Source organism: Loa loa (genome assembly GCF_000183805.2).
Source record: "Loa loa unplaced genomic scaffold supercont3.111, whole genome shotgun sequence".
Classification (NCBI taxonomy): Eukaryota; Metazoa; Nematoda; class Chromadorea; order Rhabditida; family Onchocercidae; genus Loa; species Loa loa.
The window spans coordinates 120,949-139,675 of NW_018108291.1; the positions used below are offsets into that span (position 1 = coordinate 120,949).

The window sequence follows — 18,727 nt, forward strand, 5'->3', positions numbered from 1 at the left end:
ATATATATATATATATATATATATATATATATATATATATATATATATATATATATATATACATATAGAGTATCTTACACAAACTGTGTGACGTAATTGACCTGTACTTTCTTCTTCACCGGAATAGCTGCCATACTTCCAACTTAAATTTCCGGAATAAATATGTTGAGCATCACACAAAAACAACCCTCTACTACGTCCTTCTGCAATGAAAATATTCACGTCTCAAGGATGAAAACTATGAAACTTTAAACATAAAGTAATGTAATGTATTGCATGTTCTTTGATGAACTTCGCATGCATAAGTATGCGAAGTTTACTAAAGAAATTAATAAAAAAGCGAAACCCAGAGGGACCGACCTTTGGCGACGTGACCTCTCTGCAATCAGGGAACTGACAGCCAAAATTCTTTACTTTCAATCGCCAACAATGAAAAGAACCTGACGTACATACTGAAATTCTGACATTCGATAAAGTTTGCAAGCAAAAATCTGAACTTGAGATATGTGAAACATGCCAACTGTTAGTATTTTGTTCAGTATTTCCGGGGGTTAGGACCAGCTGTTAATAAAACGCAAAAAGCCTAGCCCAACAATCAACGAGACAGTTCAATCAAAAAGACCCTAATGTTACTGACTTTCATCGTCATCTTCCACAATTTGTTGTTATTCCGAAACTCCGTTCCATATCTCGTCATCGGTAAAGGCTGAATCTCTTGTGAATACAGTTTCTGCCACATAACTGATGCTTTTCAATAAAATTTATTTGAAAACAAAGGAAAAATATTCCAAATAGGTATGGGGATTGTCTCCCACTTACAAATGAACAATGGACAACATGGAAACAAAAGTATTATATTAAGTATGGTAGAAGCAAAAAACTGATAAGGTTTTTACAGAGAATGAAAGGAACAATATCTAATAATTGCAGACAAAAACTGAGAAATCTCACGATTACTATTTGGTGCAACACCACTCGTATTTTAGAATTATTTTCCTTATCTGCAATCAGTGAAAACGCCAGATGTTGGAGTAATGAACAACTTACCTTATGACTTCATAAGCACCAACATGTAACAAAGATCAAGCTTTGAATAGTGTAAAGTGTTGCCTGATTTTAATCCCCTGATTCATACTTGACACTTACATAAATTTCAATAATAACCAAGGGATAAAAGAATCTTTTAGCAAGTTTAACTGATTTCAAGCAAAAATATCCTCTCGGTCAGCAGCAGCCACACCTAAAGGATCATCGAATCCCTTAAAGTTTTGAAAATGCAGTGGTCGGTGGTCTTCATGATAGAATTCTTTAGGATTTGTTAACATTAAATCATAACGCATATTCGCTTCATGTCGGACGCCTGCAACAAACACCACTGTGAATGCATTCTCCTGCAGAATAAACCGAATATTCTAAAAAATTTGATTCGTAAACATTCCGAATGAAGTATGGAAAAGAAAGTTCTAATTCATGAAGTCATACCCATAAAGTTATAATTCCATATTCCTGATGATGGTACCATAAAATAGCCAAGAAAACGATCCGATAGAAGCATTTGAACTTTTTCATAATGCGATGGAAGGTAACCTTTCGGATTATTACTCTGCTTATCAGTGTTATTTCGAGCCCATTCAAAACCACTGGGAGTCAGTTTGTAAGCAGTTAACGATACTGATCCCGGAGTGAAACTGAAATTATATATTTTAAACTCTAGCAAAATGGAACCAAAATAAATAAAAATTATTCCATTATGACAATGGAATGGCTATAAATTTCGAACAGTTCCGAGAATAAATTAAAAAAATGTGTTCACCAATCCACCGTAAAGTTAGTGGTCTGATCACCTGCAAGTAATAATAACTGTTTTTCACCATCCCAACTTTCATTTTCCAACAAAATTTTTGCATGTGACGTTACATCCTGTGGTGATAGTTGAGGCAGTTCATTTGGTTGTGTGTGCATCCTAAAAATAATCATTTGAGGAATTTTGCAACTTAATGAGCAAATCGGAACCGTTGTCAGGTATAGCATGAAGAATTACAGATGTTTAGACGAAGTCCAGTTCACGACTGCATAATGAGCCTTTTGAAGATGAGCTGTATAATCATTTCTGTATAATCAGATGAGATTTCTGTATAATCAGATGAGCTGTATAAAAAAGAGACTACTCAGAAATAAGTTCGTATTACTTCATTAGGAGAAATCTTTTTTGAAACTTCACTCCTTCCCATTTTCGGAATAAAAATTTCTATATCTTCGAAATGTAAGTCCTTACCATCCAAGTGGTTCGAGATCTTTGATAAATTCATGAGTAGGCAATTGGTTAGGTAGATGCACTAACTGATGAGTACCCCACTGTGGTGGTAGTACAATGCAACGAATTTCTTTTACCTGCGGGTTATCAGGTGGTGATATCCCATAAAGATAACCAGCAACCTGTGAAGAAACATTTCATGTCAAAATCAACAAATCAAATCTCGACTGGTATTTTTTATTTTTCTATTAAATTCTTTGTTCGCATATTTCGGGACTCTAAAATTTGGAAATAAGAAAAGAAAGAAAATAAACAAGCACCTGGGTTCTTAAATCTGCAATAATGATGAACTTTTTTAACACATTCTTCGGCAAGATGTATGTATAACCAGTATCTTTGACATCATCAGAGTTAACATATATGTGTTGCGTTCGTAAATGCAAATTTGTTGCACTGATTGCACGGATTCGCCATTCAGTGCGTGACGCAAATGTTTGACTCTTAAAAATCAAGGAATTATAACCGAGCCCATTTGTCATGCAATATGAGTGCAAACGATGAACTAACAAAACCATACGTCATTTTCAGCTAATGTTTTGCCAAACATAATAAGTAATTATAGGTTTTTGCAACAAACGCTACTTAATCCAGCTGATCTCTAAGCAGTTTTTTATCTTTTCATAAAATTGTCTTTTATTTATAAAATTTATAGACTATTCAAGAATATTTCGGAATTCTATATGGAATCTATCACCTCATAATTGCTTGTTGTTGCCGATATGATTTCATCTCCATGTTTGTTGACCGTACGGGTTGTGGTAGCTGTTACCTGAAGATCGGAGAATGGAAACGAACTGACAAAATTGACAAAAGCATACGGATTTTCAGCTGATTTGCCAAACACAACAAATAATATTGAAAAGGTTTTCAAATTCGAGAATAGTCATTCTGCCGAATAGTTCAAATATGAAATCTGCAATACCTATTGTCAACTTTGAAAATTCCATAGATGAATGTACCTGACTCTGTTCCTTTGTTTGCTTTTCAATATCAGCTATTTGCTGACGTTGGGCTGATGGAGCACTGATTTCCATACCCAAAATAATATCTCGTACTTCACTCTGCGTCAGTGATGCAACATTCACATTATTTTTTTTACCATAATCGGCCAAAATCATATCTTTTAAAGCTAATTCAACCTGAAACACAGAAAATAATTTAATTAGTTCTATTCTAAAAGTCTAAATTTTTGAACGAAGAGAATTAGCAGTCCGAAGAATTATGCAAACCTTAATCCAATCTTCATCACTTAAAGACGGCCATATATGATGAGGTTCTGTTACTGTTGTTTTGTCTGGTTTCAAAATTACTTTCGTTTTGTCTGGGTTGATATGCATACCACGCATTATCAATATGACACGTGAAAATGCTGTGTAACTAGAGATAGTCTAAAATGAAAACTGATTAATATAAGAGTCTGAGACTCTTTTCTCCCACCTTTTTCCTCGCTGATGATCATCACTAGTTTTAATATCAATACTTAAGCCACATTTAATGATCAAAGTACAATAGCAGAGATAACTTATTTACAAAACCAGGGTTCAGCTATATTAGCAAAATCAGAGTTCGATTATATCACTAATAGTAAAAGTGTATGTTTCGAAAATATGAAGTCAATATTTCCAGTATAGACAAAAAATTTAAAAAATTGTCGCCTGCACTGCAAGACACAGAAGCTTTTGATTAGTCCAGTAGCATAAACAATATTGCAACAAAAATGAAATCCGAATCATACCTTCAGCCAATCGTCATATAAGTTGAACAAGACCATCTGTGGTTCAGTTGCTTTCAAAATGAGGTCACCGAACTTTTCTACCTAAACATTTTCCGATTTCAACCTTCCATTTTAAAATCGATGAACAGGTAGAAAACAATATTTCTTCCAATAAAATTACACAGCAACCTTCATAATAGCCTGAAATGGTAGCATCAATTCCGATCCCTTAATAACAATATTCGGAAAGTCGAGCAAGTGAACTTCCAGAGGGTCCAACATGGCTTTTCGTGTCACGATGATTTGACGCGGCTGTTCCTCAACTGGTAAAGAACGAATCAAAGCTGCTACTTCTTCAGCCGTTTTCCATTTAGCTAACTAAAACATATTCTCTCAAAACAAAATGAGATTAGAAACTATATGACTTAAAAGTTATGCAAAAAAATTGAATACAATCAAGGAAGCGCACCTGACTTAACCGTTTCTGTCCAGCCCATACACTTGTATGGATGATTTTTAAAAAAAGTTGTCCCGTTCGTGGGTTGAAGATAAAAATGGCACCATTGATAGGCTTTGTTGTTAAGTTTCCTTCAAATGTCTGCAAAAAATTGAAGTTTTGTGTATAGAGTGGACATTTATGATTTTACCAAAATAAAAATTATCTGCTTTAAAGAAATTTATGTGATGAAAATAACCTTATGGATCGTCACTCGATAAACATTTGTATCGTCTACAAACCAAATAATCTGATTGCTAAATAATTCGCCATAATTTTGCGATGTCAAGTACGGTTCTGTAGGTTCAGATGAGTATAACTGAAGACCTTTACGGATACGTTCACGCAATACGTAAAAAGCAGGATTGGCTTTGATGATTTTGGCCATGGCTTGTCGAATCAGTGGTTTCATACCAGGGAACCAGTTTCCATATGCACTGGAAAAGTCGATTTTATTGAATTTTCTTAAACAGAAATAAAAATAACAAATTTAAGTTGTCAAGTGCAAAATTCAATAAATTCAATGAAAAAGAGAAATCCTACCTATATAAATTGTACGCCAAGTCGATTGCAATTAAAACACCAGTTGGCGAAGGATAAATTGACATATTATCAGTGGTATAATCAAGAAATTTTGCCCTCGCGTAACGTTCAACATCATGTGAGTCATAATCGCCCCAACGTAACTGAATATCTAACCAGTACTTCTGGGTTGTTGTGTTGTCCATTACATCCCTAAAATTTTCGATAAGATTAAGATGCCTGTTCGAGGAGGATAATATATCAAGAGCTCACAACTCCTTCATCTATCGAAGATTTGCAAGGTTTCCTTATGGATCCCTGCTCCATAGTTGTTGTTTTTTAAACAGGTGATTAATAAATATTGCCAGGCAAACTTGCTAGTGGCAGGTACAACAAGCTAATTAAACGTATTAGTATATAGGATAAAAGTTCGAAACATAATGACGTACTTCGTGTCAGCTAACAGCGATGGTCGAGACACGTGCCATTTATACTGTGCAAAAAGAAGGATATCAGCACATGAGCTGTTCATTTTATAAGATTTTCGAGGATGAATTGTTTCTTTCTGTACAGTCTGGATTTCGAGCGCATCAAGTTCTTGATCGAATACCTAAAAATGTTTCTTTTCTGGAAAATAAGAATTCTAGATTCTATATTCTCATGTTTCCGGTATACAAAACATACTTGGCACAAATCCATAACAACCGATTCATGGATCTTCTGCCATAAGTGAGCACGAAATATTTGAATCAACGATATTTTTAGCGTCGGAATTTTGCCATGCATGAAGATGCCAGTAAGATCAAGTTGCACTTGGAAACCAACGTAGACCTGTACGGTGAATTCTTCGACACTTGGATAAACTTCAACAACAAACATCAAATACGATACAAATAATCCAAATATGAAAGTATGACGAAATTAACATTAGCTCGATTAATAGTAGGCGACCACCACAGCGTGAAACGCCGATTCGGAATTTGATTCAAACCAGATCGTTGAGCATTTGTCAATTTCTTGAATTTCATCGATTCCTCGAAACCAGATGCACGCTCCCAAAACAAACCTTCCCATGTAGGGAAATACGTACCCTAGAAAAAATACCCACCTACTACTAGTGTCAATAACTTGATTGTAAATCTGCAAAATTGAGTACAAACATCATTTAATTTGAAATGAAGATGAAAAACATACTCGAAATAGCGTGTGTTCGAGAATACCTTCAACACCACCTAAAGCTTGAATCATATCTGTGCGATAATTATTTAAATTCCATAATTTGCCATCATGTCGCTGATGTGTCCACCAGAATGGATTTTGTTTCAGAATCTAAAAAATAATTATCCAAAGACGATTCTGAAAAAAACAATTATTCAAAGACGACTTTTGACCACTTTTGAGACCTGATAAGTTTTGAATTCCGTCCTCACTCGCCACCCTTTGTCATACGCCAATGTATGTCGGTCTTTTTGAAACAACGTATTAATTCGTGGAATCCCACGATCCCAGCTATCATCCAAATCTTCAAGAGTTAAACGACGATTCTGCGCATTTGCTTCTTGTCTTTTCAGAGCATATTCAGCCCACACCCGTTGTGAATCGATGAATTCGGCTTCCCAAGGCTAAAAATGGGAAATTTTTGAAGGAACAAAATTATTAGAAAACTTATATTTCACTAAATTCAAGACATCTAATAGAAAATCGCCGAACAAACCTGGATGTAACGATATAAGTTCGGGATAAGTTGATCTTCATCGTGCGTCATGCCACTTCGGAAATGAGTAATTCCACCTTGGTCGGTTTGTTTCATCCATCGCAAATCAGACTGTGGAATCAACACATGTCCCATTGAAAGCATACCCAATCCGCCGATTTCTTTTGGTGTGTAGAAAACCACCGGTGGGAAGCGGGCAGGCATTTTTGAGTTTAGTCCAATTTTGATACTAAAACATGTGGAAATTTGCTAACTACTTTCATGGAATTCTAATTGCATTTCTGATAAGGGAACTAAAGAAAGACACAAATTTGCTAAGCAAGCGCTATAAAATTACAGACTCTGTATACCTGAATAAAAATGAAGGAAAATTAATTTCTATACGAAATAAAAAGATAATTACTTCAACCATTGGTACTATCACTACCGATTCATTATCACTGGCATTGTTTTATTAGAATAATGAGATTATTTATATGTAAATGCATCATTACTTCTTACGCTACCATGCTTTTTCTTTCTTTTTATAGATAGTGATCTAGTGCAAAACCATTGCAATGATATATAATAATCTTAAATACTATTGACTACGACCATTTAATCATTTAGTGGACATCTCTCAGCAGTTGTGTAACTGCATCCCACAAAAAGGTAAAAAATCTGTGTTCCAGAAGAAACTAACGATGTCAACATGTGTTTTGTTCTAGGTCATCATTCTCAAATCTTGCGATGAAACATAAAATTTCTAGAAAAAAGACAGATCCGATTCTTAAAATGATGAGCGAATTACCGAGTTTGGATTTTGTTTTCACATTTCACCAACAAATCTAACAATTCTTGAGTGTTAACAACAGCTTCTCTGAAATACGTCATCAATCCAATTAGCGCCGTATTCCACTTGTTCACAATCTGAAACCGATTATAGCCAACTTATTTTAGAAATTATTAGTCAGCAAGTGAATGAAAACAAATGAAACAAATGAAGATCGTAAAATGAAACATCAAATGAAACATGAAAAATAAAATATGAAACATAAAATGAAACATATGAAACAAATGAAGATCGTAAAATACCTTCGTAAAAGTGGTAGATCCAGAAGACATAAGAATCTGTCGGATACGGTTATGGAATTTCAATAAAGATTCTTCATCAACTTTCAAGAAACACTGTGCCGTACGTTCTTTCGTAACCTTTAAGATAACAAAATATTAAAACCTTCAAAAAAAAAACTTGAATTTGAAAAGTCACAGCAGTAGAGCAAAACAAAAAGAAAAACCTCATTCTGCAAATTCCAAACACCATCACGATGTGTCAGCTCCTCAGTTGCCATACGGCACTTCGGTAGTATTCTGCACTCAAAACCACACATATCAAACAGCAAGTTTGGATTATCCTTACTGTACACAGACACAAATGAATTCTCCCATTCGACTGTGGTAACTGATCGAGGTAAGCGATTCTGCAACTACTACTTCATGATACTCTAAATTTTTTGAGCCCCTCAACGGTGATCTCAACGATGAGACCTTGCCATAGTCTTAAGCCATCCATCTAAATTTTATCTATAATTGTTGCACTACTACAATACTGTTCCTATCCATTTACACTCTTTAAATGAATAAAAACTCACTACTGTCAACTTTGTTTCAATCAGAAGAAAAAAACGGTAAGTTTAGCAAAGTAAAAAATTTCAAAGGCGGATTTCACTTATACAAAAGACATTTTTGCATTACCAAAATTGGGACTCCACTTCATGTAACTTATTCTCTAAGAAAAACAGAAATCCATTCACGACAATGAATTAAAAGTCCAAAAAAGATGTTTTTTGTGCGTCTTAACAGCACAATATTGTCAGTATATTACAAATAAGATTTTAAGCATAAGATTTTAGTGTATCTCTGTGGATAAATATTTTTAAGAAAACAAATTAAATGAAAAAATGAGCAAAATATAAAAGACGGTGAGCAAATTATATAAAATGTTGGATTTTTGAATTCTCAAATAATGATGGGATTTCCCCATTTTGAACAGTAAGAACCAAAGTTTGACTTTTGGTTTTCTTTAGCAGTAAACAGTGTTAAAGTCTAACTGCGATTTAATAATTTTAAAGAAGCAAACCTTGATATCCCAAAAAACAGCACGGCCTAAGTTAACATCATGTTTCATTAATCTCATTCGTGCGTCGCGTGGCCAACATTTTTTGTTGTTATAACCAACTATATTTTCGTTGTTTGGATCTGGATGTTCCGTCAAATAGCGCTGGATTAAATCTCTTGCATCATCAGCCGAGAATCTTGAAAATGTAGTTTTTTTCGTAAAACTGGTTAATATTACATGCTTCAACAATTTGGAACTCAAAACCAGTACCTGAAGAAGATCCAGATTTTATCGATATACCGACAGTATAACCTAACAGGATGCACAATCTCCGTTGCAACGTCTTGATAAGTGAGGAATTCATTGGGACACTGGAATATTGTCGTAAACATCGTGTACATTGTTTTTGCTCATTTTAACTTAAAGTCGACAAATCTCATTTGTAAAGTTCACCTGAGGTGGTCCAGCTATTTCACTTGCTCGTCTAAGACCAAGAATTAAGAGATCTAAAACTAATCCATAGTACTGCACAATAAACGATGCGAACTGCAATCCACGAATAATACCAAACGAATTGGTGTGGTTCATATCCTTGTAATTGATTAACACGTTATTTTTTGCTGTCATGTAGTCGGCAATATTGTGATCAACAATCAATCTGAAATATGAAATAATATTCGCCAAACAAACATCTAACAGTGCTTAAATCCATTCATCTCATAGTGTTGCATTTTGCAAATGAGGTTCGCGCCGACAAATAACAAGAATACATTATGCGAAAACGTCACCCACCTTAACAATCTGTTCAGCAATGTCAAATCCATTTTTTCATAAACCTTTTCTAGCCTTGCTTCCAGCATAACATCACATTCACCTTCAACAGTGTCCCAAACCTCTTGTAAATTGTTTATACCCTGGCACCTAAAAAACCGAAAGATAAATTGGAGATAATATACAAGACTGAAAAATGCGCAAACAAACTGAAACATATCATTTATATGTAAGAAGCGGTGGCGGCTCAGTATCACTCGGTTTAATCCAATTTGGAAACAGTCGACGCTTATCTGCTTCATACCATAAATACTGATCCAAATAAGCATCTGTGACTTTTTCTAGTGGTTCAATATCATACACAGGTACTAAATGGGAGTAAAGATCCATGAATTCAATTCCCACTTCCTGAAATTTTGGAAATGACTGATCTTTTATTGAAGTAGTGCTTCAAAAATTCACAAGTTCTACAAAAACAAAACATATCAAAAAATTCACAGTAGAAAAAATATTATGAGTCAAACAACCTTGAATGCTCGCTGTGTCAGCATGTGTCGTTTAATACGTGAAAGTGCTTCATGAGGATTGTCATACGCCTGCTCGATTAACGCCAATTCCTCTCTTTGACTTTGATTGAGACGATTTTTAACTGAGTATGCCTCCTAAAATAATAAGATTCTACTGACTTCTAACAACTAATAATAAACAAAATCAAACCTAGAACTGAATTAAATCAAATCTAGTGAAGGCTTGTTTGTACCTTCAGTCGTTCTAATGCAAGAATAAGTAGTTTAGTGTCGTGTTTGTATGAGAGCGGTGGGAATGGGATTGGTGAAAAACGTCTTGATTCAAGCCAATGTACAGTCGTCGTATAAACTGCTACGGCTTCTTCAGCACTAATATATGGGCCATCTTTCAAGTAATTATGCTGTCGTTCCTGTTCAGCCTGAAATTATAAAATAAAGGCTGTTCTGATATAAATCTATAAAACATTAAATGCAGTTTTACAAAACGTTTTTGCAAGCATATTTTTATGCTTGCTTTTGCTTTTTTTAGATGGTTTTGTAAAACTCTCAGTGGCTAAAAAATAAAGTTGTTCACCAAATAATGTCGACAGTAAAAGCAAGCATAAAAATATGTTGTTAAATGGAAATATGAAAATAAAAATATGTTTTTAAATGGAAATATGAAAACATACTTTCAAATACAAACGCGTTAAGCGGCCAAGATTTTTTTTACAGACAGTTTTATCAACAGTGGCACCACGGCGAACGCGTTCGCGATTGTAATGAGCAGAATTTGTCCACCAATCCGCTTTTGCTTTCACATAACGCAGAATCATATTTTCAACTGGTGTTGGTAATCCAGGTACCTGAATATGGAAAATTTTCTTGCTTTGAATGGCACAATCCAGAGTTTTTCAATCAAATCAAATGTTTTACCTTCCACGGTATGTTAGCTTTCCAACAACGCCATGCCTCGCTCAGATGCTGCAGGATTACTCGAGCTTTATTCTGCTTGATTCCTTCTGGCATCATATCAAGGATGTCGTGCATTACAGCAGCTCTGAATCAAATTTCCAATTCAATGACGTTAAAAGCTAGCTATGGTTACATGAAATTTTGAACGACGAATTAGAATTACCTTAATTCGAGGTCGAAATGCGATTCTACTCTTTGCTTGGTTACAGTCTTCGCAACACCCTTCGAGTGACGACCTTCAAACTGTCGCGATAAAAGATTTCCAAGCCATCGTTCCAGAAGTGGCGTAATTCCACGCATGAAGAAAAGCCATACTCGCCATCCCGGTGCCCACACACCACATCCCGGCCCCTTACCTTAACTTGCAAATCATTCATTTTAATAATCTCTCTCAATATTTTCTTTATAGAAGTAGCTGCAGTAATTGTAATTAGAACACCTTGTAAAGATAATTCTAAACAACAATTTTCAACTCACCTACAGGTCCGGTATTGAAACGATAATAAATCAGGTGTTTCAAGTCTTTACACATGCGCACTTGTCTCATTAACTTGTATTTGTAACGATACATGCCCGTAAGTTGACCAACATGAGAAAAAATGTACTGCAAGCCATCGGCAAGCTAAAGTAGTAAGTAATCGATTATTGATTAGCATCAGTAGTTTATCATTTGATAACTTCGAAATGTGTCAAGAAAAAATTTAACAAATTTCAAACTCAAAATAAAATATATCTTGAACCCAAAATATTTTGAACTTGAAATATATTTACTAAGTGCTGTCAAATGTACCTGATAAGCATCCACATTATTTAATCGATACTGAACATGAGCATCAACCACCAATTTTGTAAGACGTAAAATCTCACGACACAAATGGAACGCATTGCCGAAACGAGACTTCTTGCGCTCCTTAGTTGTTAATGTTTTCACTGGCTGCAAACATTAGAAAATGGTTAAATCCAATAGAAATTCAATAGCAAAGAATTGAACAACGACTACAATTCGAGTTACTAAAATATCACCTTCAAATTGAAATTATAATCCAGATGCAAATAATTCAAATTCTTGCGATGAATTAATAAATTAAGCATGTTGTAGCCTTGCCGTAATACTTGCAAGCCAGCTTCAACCCAATCGAGTGTGGTTGATTGGAAGAACTTGGTTGATTTGAATGATCGAAACAGATAACTGTAAGTAATTCAATTTATTTAGCAAAACAGCGAGAAAAAAGTAAAAAGAGTGTTCCGGCATCCCAAACAGTGATAAAATAAACCAACCGACGCTTTTGAGGTTTTGGCGGCCGATGACGCAACGCATTTAGCACAAAAACTTTAAGCAATTTCTGGTACGAAACACGAACTTTCACCGGCATTCCTGAAATTTAAAGCCTGTCTCTGCTGTAAACTAAGCAAACATTACTTGAGAATTATGATAACAAACCAGATGGACAGTGTTCACGGTACCAGGATTTCACAAGCGGTACATCTATCGCTCTTCGCGTACGCCCTGAACGCATATTAAATGGTCGTGGAGCCCACATTAGAGCTATTCCATTGCCGGTGTTTTCTGTATAAAGCGGCGCTTCACTGAAGATTGCTTCAACTTCTTCTGGGAGTATGAAATCTTCGTCATCGATTGGAGATGGTTCCTTACTCTAGAACTTTCATATCATCATCAAGGTTTGAAAGATACAAACCGCAAAAAAAAAAAAAAAAACTGCCTTGTAGATGTGCCCACTACAATCTCGCGATCTTTATTGACACTTATTGCAGTCCGCTCGCCTCATATGAATGGCTACTCTAATTTTGGTTTCTGTTATCGATCTGATAAATATAATGATCAAATCATTGTCCAACAGGAACCGAATTTTAAAAAAAAAGTACCTTGGAAGTAAGAGAATTTTGTAAGGTTCTTTTCCAATGTTTTCAACAAACTGAAGCGACCCAGTGAAGGAACCGAATTTTTTTAACTAGGTCTAAGCAAATTCTCATGTCTTGGACACGAGAATCTGCCAACTCCAAACCTACATAATTTCAGAACAAAAAATCATACCAAAGTACGTAGTACAATCAAAAGGGTCATTTTATCATGCCCTTCAGAACCTTTGTTGTACTGAAAAAGAAATAATTTTGATGTTGTCGAAGAACCCTTAGGTTATTTCTTTCGTTTCCAAAAACCATTAAATTTGGAATTTAAATTACAACCTTTTCCGCTGAACGCTGCGCTATTGGATTAATCAGAGGGTCATAGTAAAATGCTGGCAGATCTGGATCCTCCGTTTTGATGAAAACGACGGAAGGTGTGTGGTACCTGAAGAAACGCTATGACCAACACCAACAGATATAGGTTGTAATTTTTTCTTTACGTTTTTACCAGAGAGATACCATACCTTCCGAATTTTATGAGCAAACAAAGAACCCATCTGGTTAACCATTTACTACCGAGTTTTATAACCTTAATTTCTTTAAAAAATAAAACACACCAAGATACTTGCACTGGCAAACTGTTTATAAGATTATTATACATAAACGGAAAAGCGATTCGGTATTCCGTACGGATGGGAGCTCGAATGATCACTTTGTTTATATCGTTGAACTCATTCCAATCTTCATCGCTATAAAATGAAGTGAACATTATTATTTGGATTTTAAAATTATCTACCGTAAATTCGTTCACTATCTTCAGATTTCTTTATCCTTAAAAATCAAATAGAAATAAAAGAAGTTAAAGGCAGTAAAGATCACTTACAGTGCATTGAGATCCTTAACCAATGGTTCAAATTTCGGGCCACCAGGGATTGCGACATTTAAAGCTTTGGCCGTGAAAAATGATTTTAAATCAAACAAGTAAAAATAGTTATCATCCACAAGGTCTGTCAATAACTGATTGGCGAGACGATATAGGGTAGCCATCATAGGTATACTGAACGCCCAACGTCGATACGTCGTTCCGTTAACAAATCTAAAAGAAAACAAGTTCATCAGCAAATCTGAGAAAAAAAGAACTCTGTAATATGCGAAAAAAAAGATTTATTGCTTTTAAATTCACATATCTTATGCTGATGTGAAAGGCAGAAATACATTTCAACTATTTACTAAGGGATATTCTGGAGTTCAAACCTAGTTGTAGATAACGGTTTATGGTCATAGAACCACTCTGCAACAGTTCTATCTTCATCCTGATCAAGTTCCATTTGAATTGGCTCTAAAGGTTCTACATCCAGAATGTTATCTGCGTAGTCCAACGGTGGTTCTTCATCATCAAACGGTGGGAAACGCATGCGCTGAAATTAAAAAAAATATAAACTGCATACCCAATTTATTTGACGAATCTCTTAAATGAGTTTTTCTCCATCTTCACCAGTTTTAACTTTTTTAACCATCGTATTTGAACAAAAATTGACCGGTTCCTTTTAACTTGAACTTTTTTTTTAACTAAATTTTTCCAAAGAAAAAAAACAGCCATAAAATGAAAAGCATGAGTTACCTTGAAATGTCTCCGATCCCTTTTTTCTCGTCTCATCATTATCCACATTGTACCCCACTGCGCCATGTACACAGGTTCAATCACACGAGGAATTTCATTCACGAATGTTATTGCACCTGTTATGTGATAAAGCACCTAAAAAACTACTTCATGAATTGTATTTATAGACTAGCAACAAACGATGAAATATTTCTACAGCAGTCAAACTGTTTCGTTTTATTGGAAAACGGTTATTTTGTAAGCTATCTATCGATTAATTCCAATAACTGTATAATTCTCTCCTTTCTACCCTTTTAAAACGCAATATTCTAAAAATTTTGAAGTAAATTCTATTGACAAATTATTGATAAACAACCAAAAGTTCCACTTTTGTTAGACCTGAATTTTTTTTCACTTTTGTTAAACCTGAATTTAAGCCATCAAATCTGATGTCAGAACTCTAATTTCGCAAAACTTCGAATTTGAAATATATCCCCAGATTTAGTTCGGTTATTCGGTAAAATGAAAAATTCAAATGTCTCAAAAAATTACTTTGACATCACGAATTTGCTCCCATGGCATTGGCATGTTTTCAAGAAGTTTCAAGACTGCATGGGGCATATATTTCAAAGCTCCCAGATAAACCCGTTTATCATGTCGGTATTTTCGTGATGTCATGTCACCGTGATCACGGATAATTTTCCGGACGTGCTCTAAAATTACTGCTCTCAAAATCTAGCATATAATAGGCATAAACTTCCTAAAGTAAAAGATGTAGCATGAAATGTTGCTGTATTCTGCATAAAATCTGCGAATAAATGTCAGTGTTTCGAAAAAAAGAAAAAAGAACAGATGTTAATCAACCAAGATATCTTTTAGATAAAGCTTCCAATTTCTCCTTGATTTTTTTCCATAGTCCAGATAAAATCTCACATATCGTCAGTGCAAAGTTTATAGTCAAACCTGGTGGCATGTCCTCCTTTTGTGAATCGACAAAACCAAACTTCCGTTTTTCCGCATAACGCTTCGATTGCAACTGTTTCCATTTCCGTGCCTTCTCTTCTAGAATATTTTCAGGAAGCATTTGTGGTGGACCAGCATGGTGACCTCCAGACTGTGGTTGTGTGGGTGGTTGGAAAAAGGTTCCGGATTGTGAAGTGACATTACCAAATGGCGCTGATACTGGCAATGACATCCCTGTAAATACCAAAGAATGAGGTCTTTAGAAGTCAAATCTTTCACGAGACCTGAAACGTTTCGCAAATAAAAACCTAGTCGTTACTCAGTCCACTATGTGTACGAACTACGATATTTAATTCTTGATGGCATCGAACTATTTTCTATCTTGATTTAGCACGATTCCCGAATGGGATGGAGTCATCATTACCAGGAATCATCGTCGCTCCAGTCAGTACAAGAAATTGCCTTATGCAGGCATAGTCTTTTTATGTCAAGCAAGACCGTATATTTTCAGCACATATGCAGTACATATTGCAAAGCAAACTTGATGAAACGGCAACTAACGCGCAAATATCCTAATCGAACCTACCATCCATATATTTTACTTACCTACCTCCCACACCCCGACACCCATCGCTCCCTGCACCATACTTTTGAGTGTATGCCAACAATAAATTACGGTAACCCAATATATCTCTTCAAGAATCATACTTTCTACGACAACATAGAATCCATATGCTAATTATTCCTATACGGAGAAAATCATTTGGAAATTGGGTTTTATAAGTTCTTCCAAGTTAATTGGACGCAAGTCGGCGAGAACTTTATAATTTTAAGAGACCAGAAGATATTTTAAACCTGAAATGAGAAGGGGAATATCATTTGTATAATAGTATGAGTCATTTTTTAGTACGAGTCTCTTACTATGGGTTTGTTTCATGGTTCCTTTCTAAGCGTTTAAGGGCTGGAGATAATCCTCGTGTGATAATTCTGTTGTCCAGAATACCAACCGGCCACGAACCATTTCTCCTTCATAAGTTGCTTGATGTCTCAATGTTCCTACTTTTTTGTTAAACTGAATATTTAAAAAGCTTCAAGTTGAGAAAAACTTTTTTATTAGACTAGAATTTCTTGAATTACTTCATTTCCCAAATCGATCTTGACACCATTTTCTGGTTTAGTTTTTTATTTGATAATTGATGTCCTGATTCTTTGCTCTTTACATTATGTTGTATTATATCCAGTAAATTTTGACATATATGCGAATTACCGTAGCAAATCATGGAGCAAAATGTAATCCTTACAACGACAGATCGGATCAGCATTTATAACAGTAGTAACGTTGGACATTAGCAAACAATGTGAAATAATGTAGAGCACTTCGAGAGTGATTATTATATTAGCATTTTTGCTGAATTTAGAGCTTTTAAAATTTAGACTGACTAGATATTTGTTTGCAGATTAAAATAAACATTGTGGTCAGTTTTATATCTAAAGTCGATAAACTCAAAGAAAACAAGATTTTAAAAAGTATAATTTTGGCGAAACATTTACCATCTACGACATATTTTGGCGATAATCTTTTACACTCTCAGAAGTGGCGACACTTTTAATAGAAGGTAAGATGAAGTTCGTTTCATTAATATGACTAGAGGTCAGAAGAAACTATTGTGACCTGCGTGCAAGCGTTTTTCATCTCGACAACTTAGTTTTTTTCTTTTTTTTTTGAAAAAGACGCAATATTTATGGTCTGTTTTAAACCACTCCGAACTACTAATAAACGATCCAGACCTAGCGACAACTAATCAAGCAAAATTAGAGTGTCAACTCGGAAGAAAGAGGAAAATCTATATCTAACATCTGAACATCCACTGATTAGAAATTTGTAAATGATTGCAGCTTGGCCAAAATATAATTTTTCAATCGTGTTGTCAGTGATTTTCACATTTCAGGAGCTGAACTAGTAAGCTGTCCAACTGCCATAGATCAAAAAAAGCTACTTCATGGTGACTTTCAACAAACTGAAGACCAACAGCCTGAAAGCTGACATACGAAGTTAATTGATGGTAATCGATGGCTGTTATTGAATTATACAACTTATTTCTATATCTTAAAAAGATGATAAACATAAATTATTTTAAACGGGGTAGATTTATGAATAAACTGTCCAGAAAACAAGTGAAATATATGTCAAAAATTTCTTGATGATAGGTGCAGAATTATATTAAGTACCGAAGATTTTTAAGTTGTGGTGTATCGTACGAAAGATATAAACACTGAATCTGGTGCAGTGATGTCACTAGTAAATTAAACGTAGATCCTAAATCAAAACTTCAAGTAAACCAAAATCAGCAATGCAAATAACTTACGAAGACAGAAGAGAGTAACAGGATGATATTACCAAAACGTTCCGAAAGATCATTTTGATGGTTTTGTTCATAATATTGATGCAGTGACGTGCAAAGTTCATCCAGCATTGCTCTCATTGCATATTTATTTCCGTCACTTATTTCACACATTGCTGTAACAAGTGCTATCAAAGAGAAACACTCGGACGGAAACTCAAAATTCTTGCAGTCGGAAGTGTAATGTTTATGGAAGAACATTAATTTTAAAAAATCTTCGTGATTTCGGGAGTTATTAATTAGTAACTGAAGCCGGTTCCGATGAATAAGTTGTAATCTTCTTCTTGAATTATACTGAAATATCGCTCATTAGTTTGTATTTGTTTTTAACTCGCCGTGATTTATGCTTACTTCCTTTCCATGAAACAAACGCTTTCAGTGCAACAAATTCCTCTAGTGACATTTTCATTGCGACCATCGGTTCCACTATTTCTGACATTAACTGCTTCAATAACGGCCGATATATTCGGAAAAAAAAAGAACAGCATAATAAAGTAAGTTGTATGGTTTATTTGTTGCATGAAAGGATAAAGTCATGATAATTATGAGAGGAAAAGGAGGAAATTGAAATTTCAGAAGTCCGATGGATTTTCCTCGCCCCGTCGTAACAAAAATATTCGCCATCATAAGAATTATTTTGCAGTCGATATCGAAAAGTGGAATCCGTCCATTACATTCAGTAGATTTTCGAGCTTTATTCTAGAATCTTAATGTCTTGATATTTTGAAATGCTCTAATGAGTCACAATACAGAACAACGAATTAAACAAAATAAAGGGGTTAAGAG

At 34.9% G+C, this 18,727-nt stretch overlaps 3 protein-coding genes across 3 annotated transcripts in view; all 3 read right to left on the bottom strand.

Annotated features, from left to right (window-relative positions):
- Positions 1–876, bottom strand: part of LOAG_11473 (WD repeat-containing protein 48) — a 6,334-nt gene extending 5,458 nt beyond the window's left edge. The window contains exons 1-3 of the mRNA XM_020448354.1: positions 638–876; positions 361–452; positions 102–203 (exon numbers count right to left, since the gene is read on the bottom strand). Coding sequence (XP_020301495.1) covers positions 102–134 — 33 coding nt within the window. The 5' untranslated portion in view covers positions 135–203; positions 361–452; positions 638–876. The remainder of the gene's footprint in view (positions 1–101; positions 204–360; positions 453–637) is intronic.
- Positions 877–1,202: 326 nt separating this feature from the next.
- On the bottom strand, positions 1,203–15,781 carry LOAG_00327 (pre-mRNA-splicing factor 8; the record flags this gene model as incomplete). The annotated part of the gene is made up of 44 exons (XM_003135867.2): positions 15,540–15,781; positions 15,129–15,289; positions 14,598–14,732; positions 14,231–14,394; positions 13,860–14,072; positions 13,594–13,725; positions 13,316–13,421; positions 12,552–12,765; positions 12,389–12,485; positions 12,134–12,299; positions 11,901–12,044; positions 11,588–11,732; positions 11,274–11,466; positions 11,072–11,195; positions 10,828–11,001; positions 10,390–10,575; positions 10,157–10,291; positions 9,934–10,037; positions 9,651–9,779; positions 9,312–9,516; positions 9,129–9,229; positions 8,880–9,054; positions 8,038–8,220; positions 7,835–7,951; positions 7,551–7,669; positions 6,761–6,989; positions 6,450–6,668; positions 6,241–6,375; positions 5,973–6,137; positions 5,731–5,877; positions 5,496–5,656; positions 5,068–5,259; positions 4,724–4,961; positions 4,498–4,626; positions 4,218–4,406; positions 4,050–4,130; positions 3,544–3,702; positions 3,274–3,453; positions 3,009–3,083; positions 2,575–2,754; positions 2,276–2,436; positions 1,814–1,963; positions 1,483–1,688; positions 1,203–1,360 (listed from the first exon to the last, which is right to left on the bottom strand). The coding sequence occupies exons 1-44, from the start codon at positions 15,769–15,771 to the stop codon at positions 1,203–1,205; spliced, it is 7,008 nt and encodes a 2,335-aa protein (XP_003135915.1). The 5' UTR covers positions 15,772–15,781.
- A 1,686-nt stretch (positions 15,782–17,467) lies between these two features.
- Positions 17,468–18,380, bottom strand: LOAG_00328 (hypothetical protein; the record flags this gene model as incomplete). Its single annotated transcript, XM_003135868.1, has 3 exons — positions 17,468–17,572; positions 17,906–18,057; positions 18,293–18,380. 3 exons carry the CDS (start codon positions 18,378–18,380, stop codon positions 17,468–17,470), a joined length of 345 nt encoding a protein of 114 aa, XP_003135916.1.
- Between the last annotated feature and the right edge of the window lie 347 nt (positions 18,381–18,727).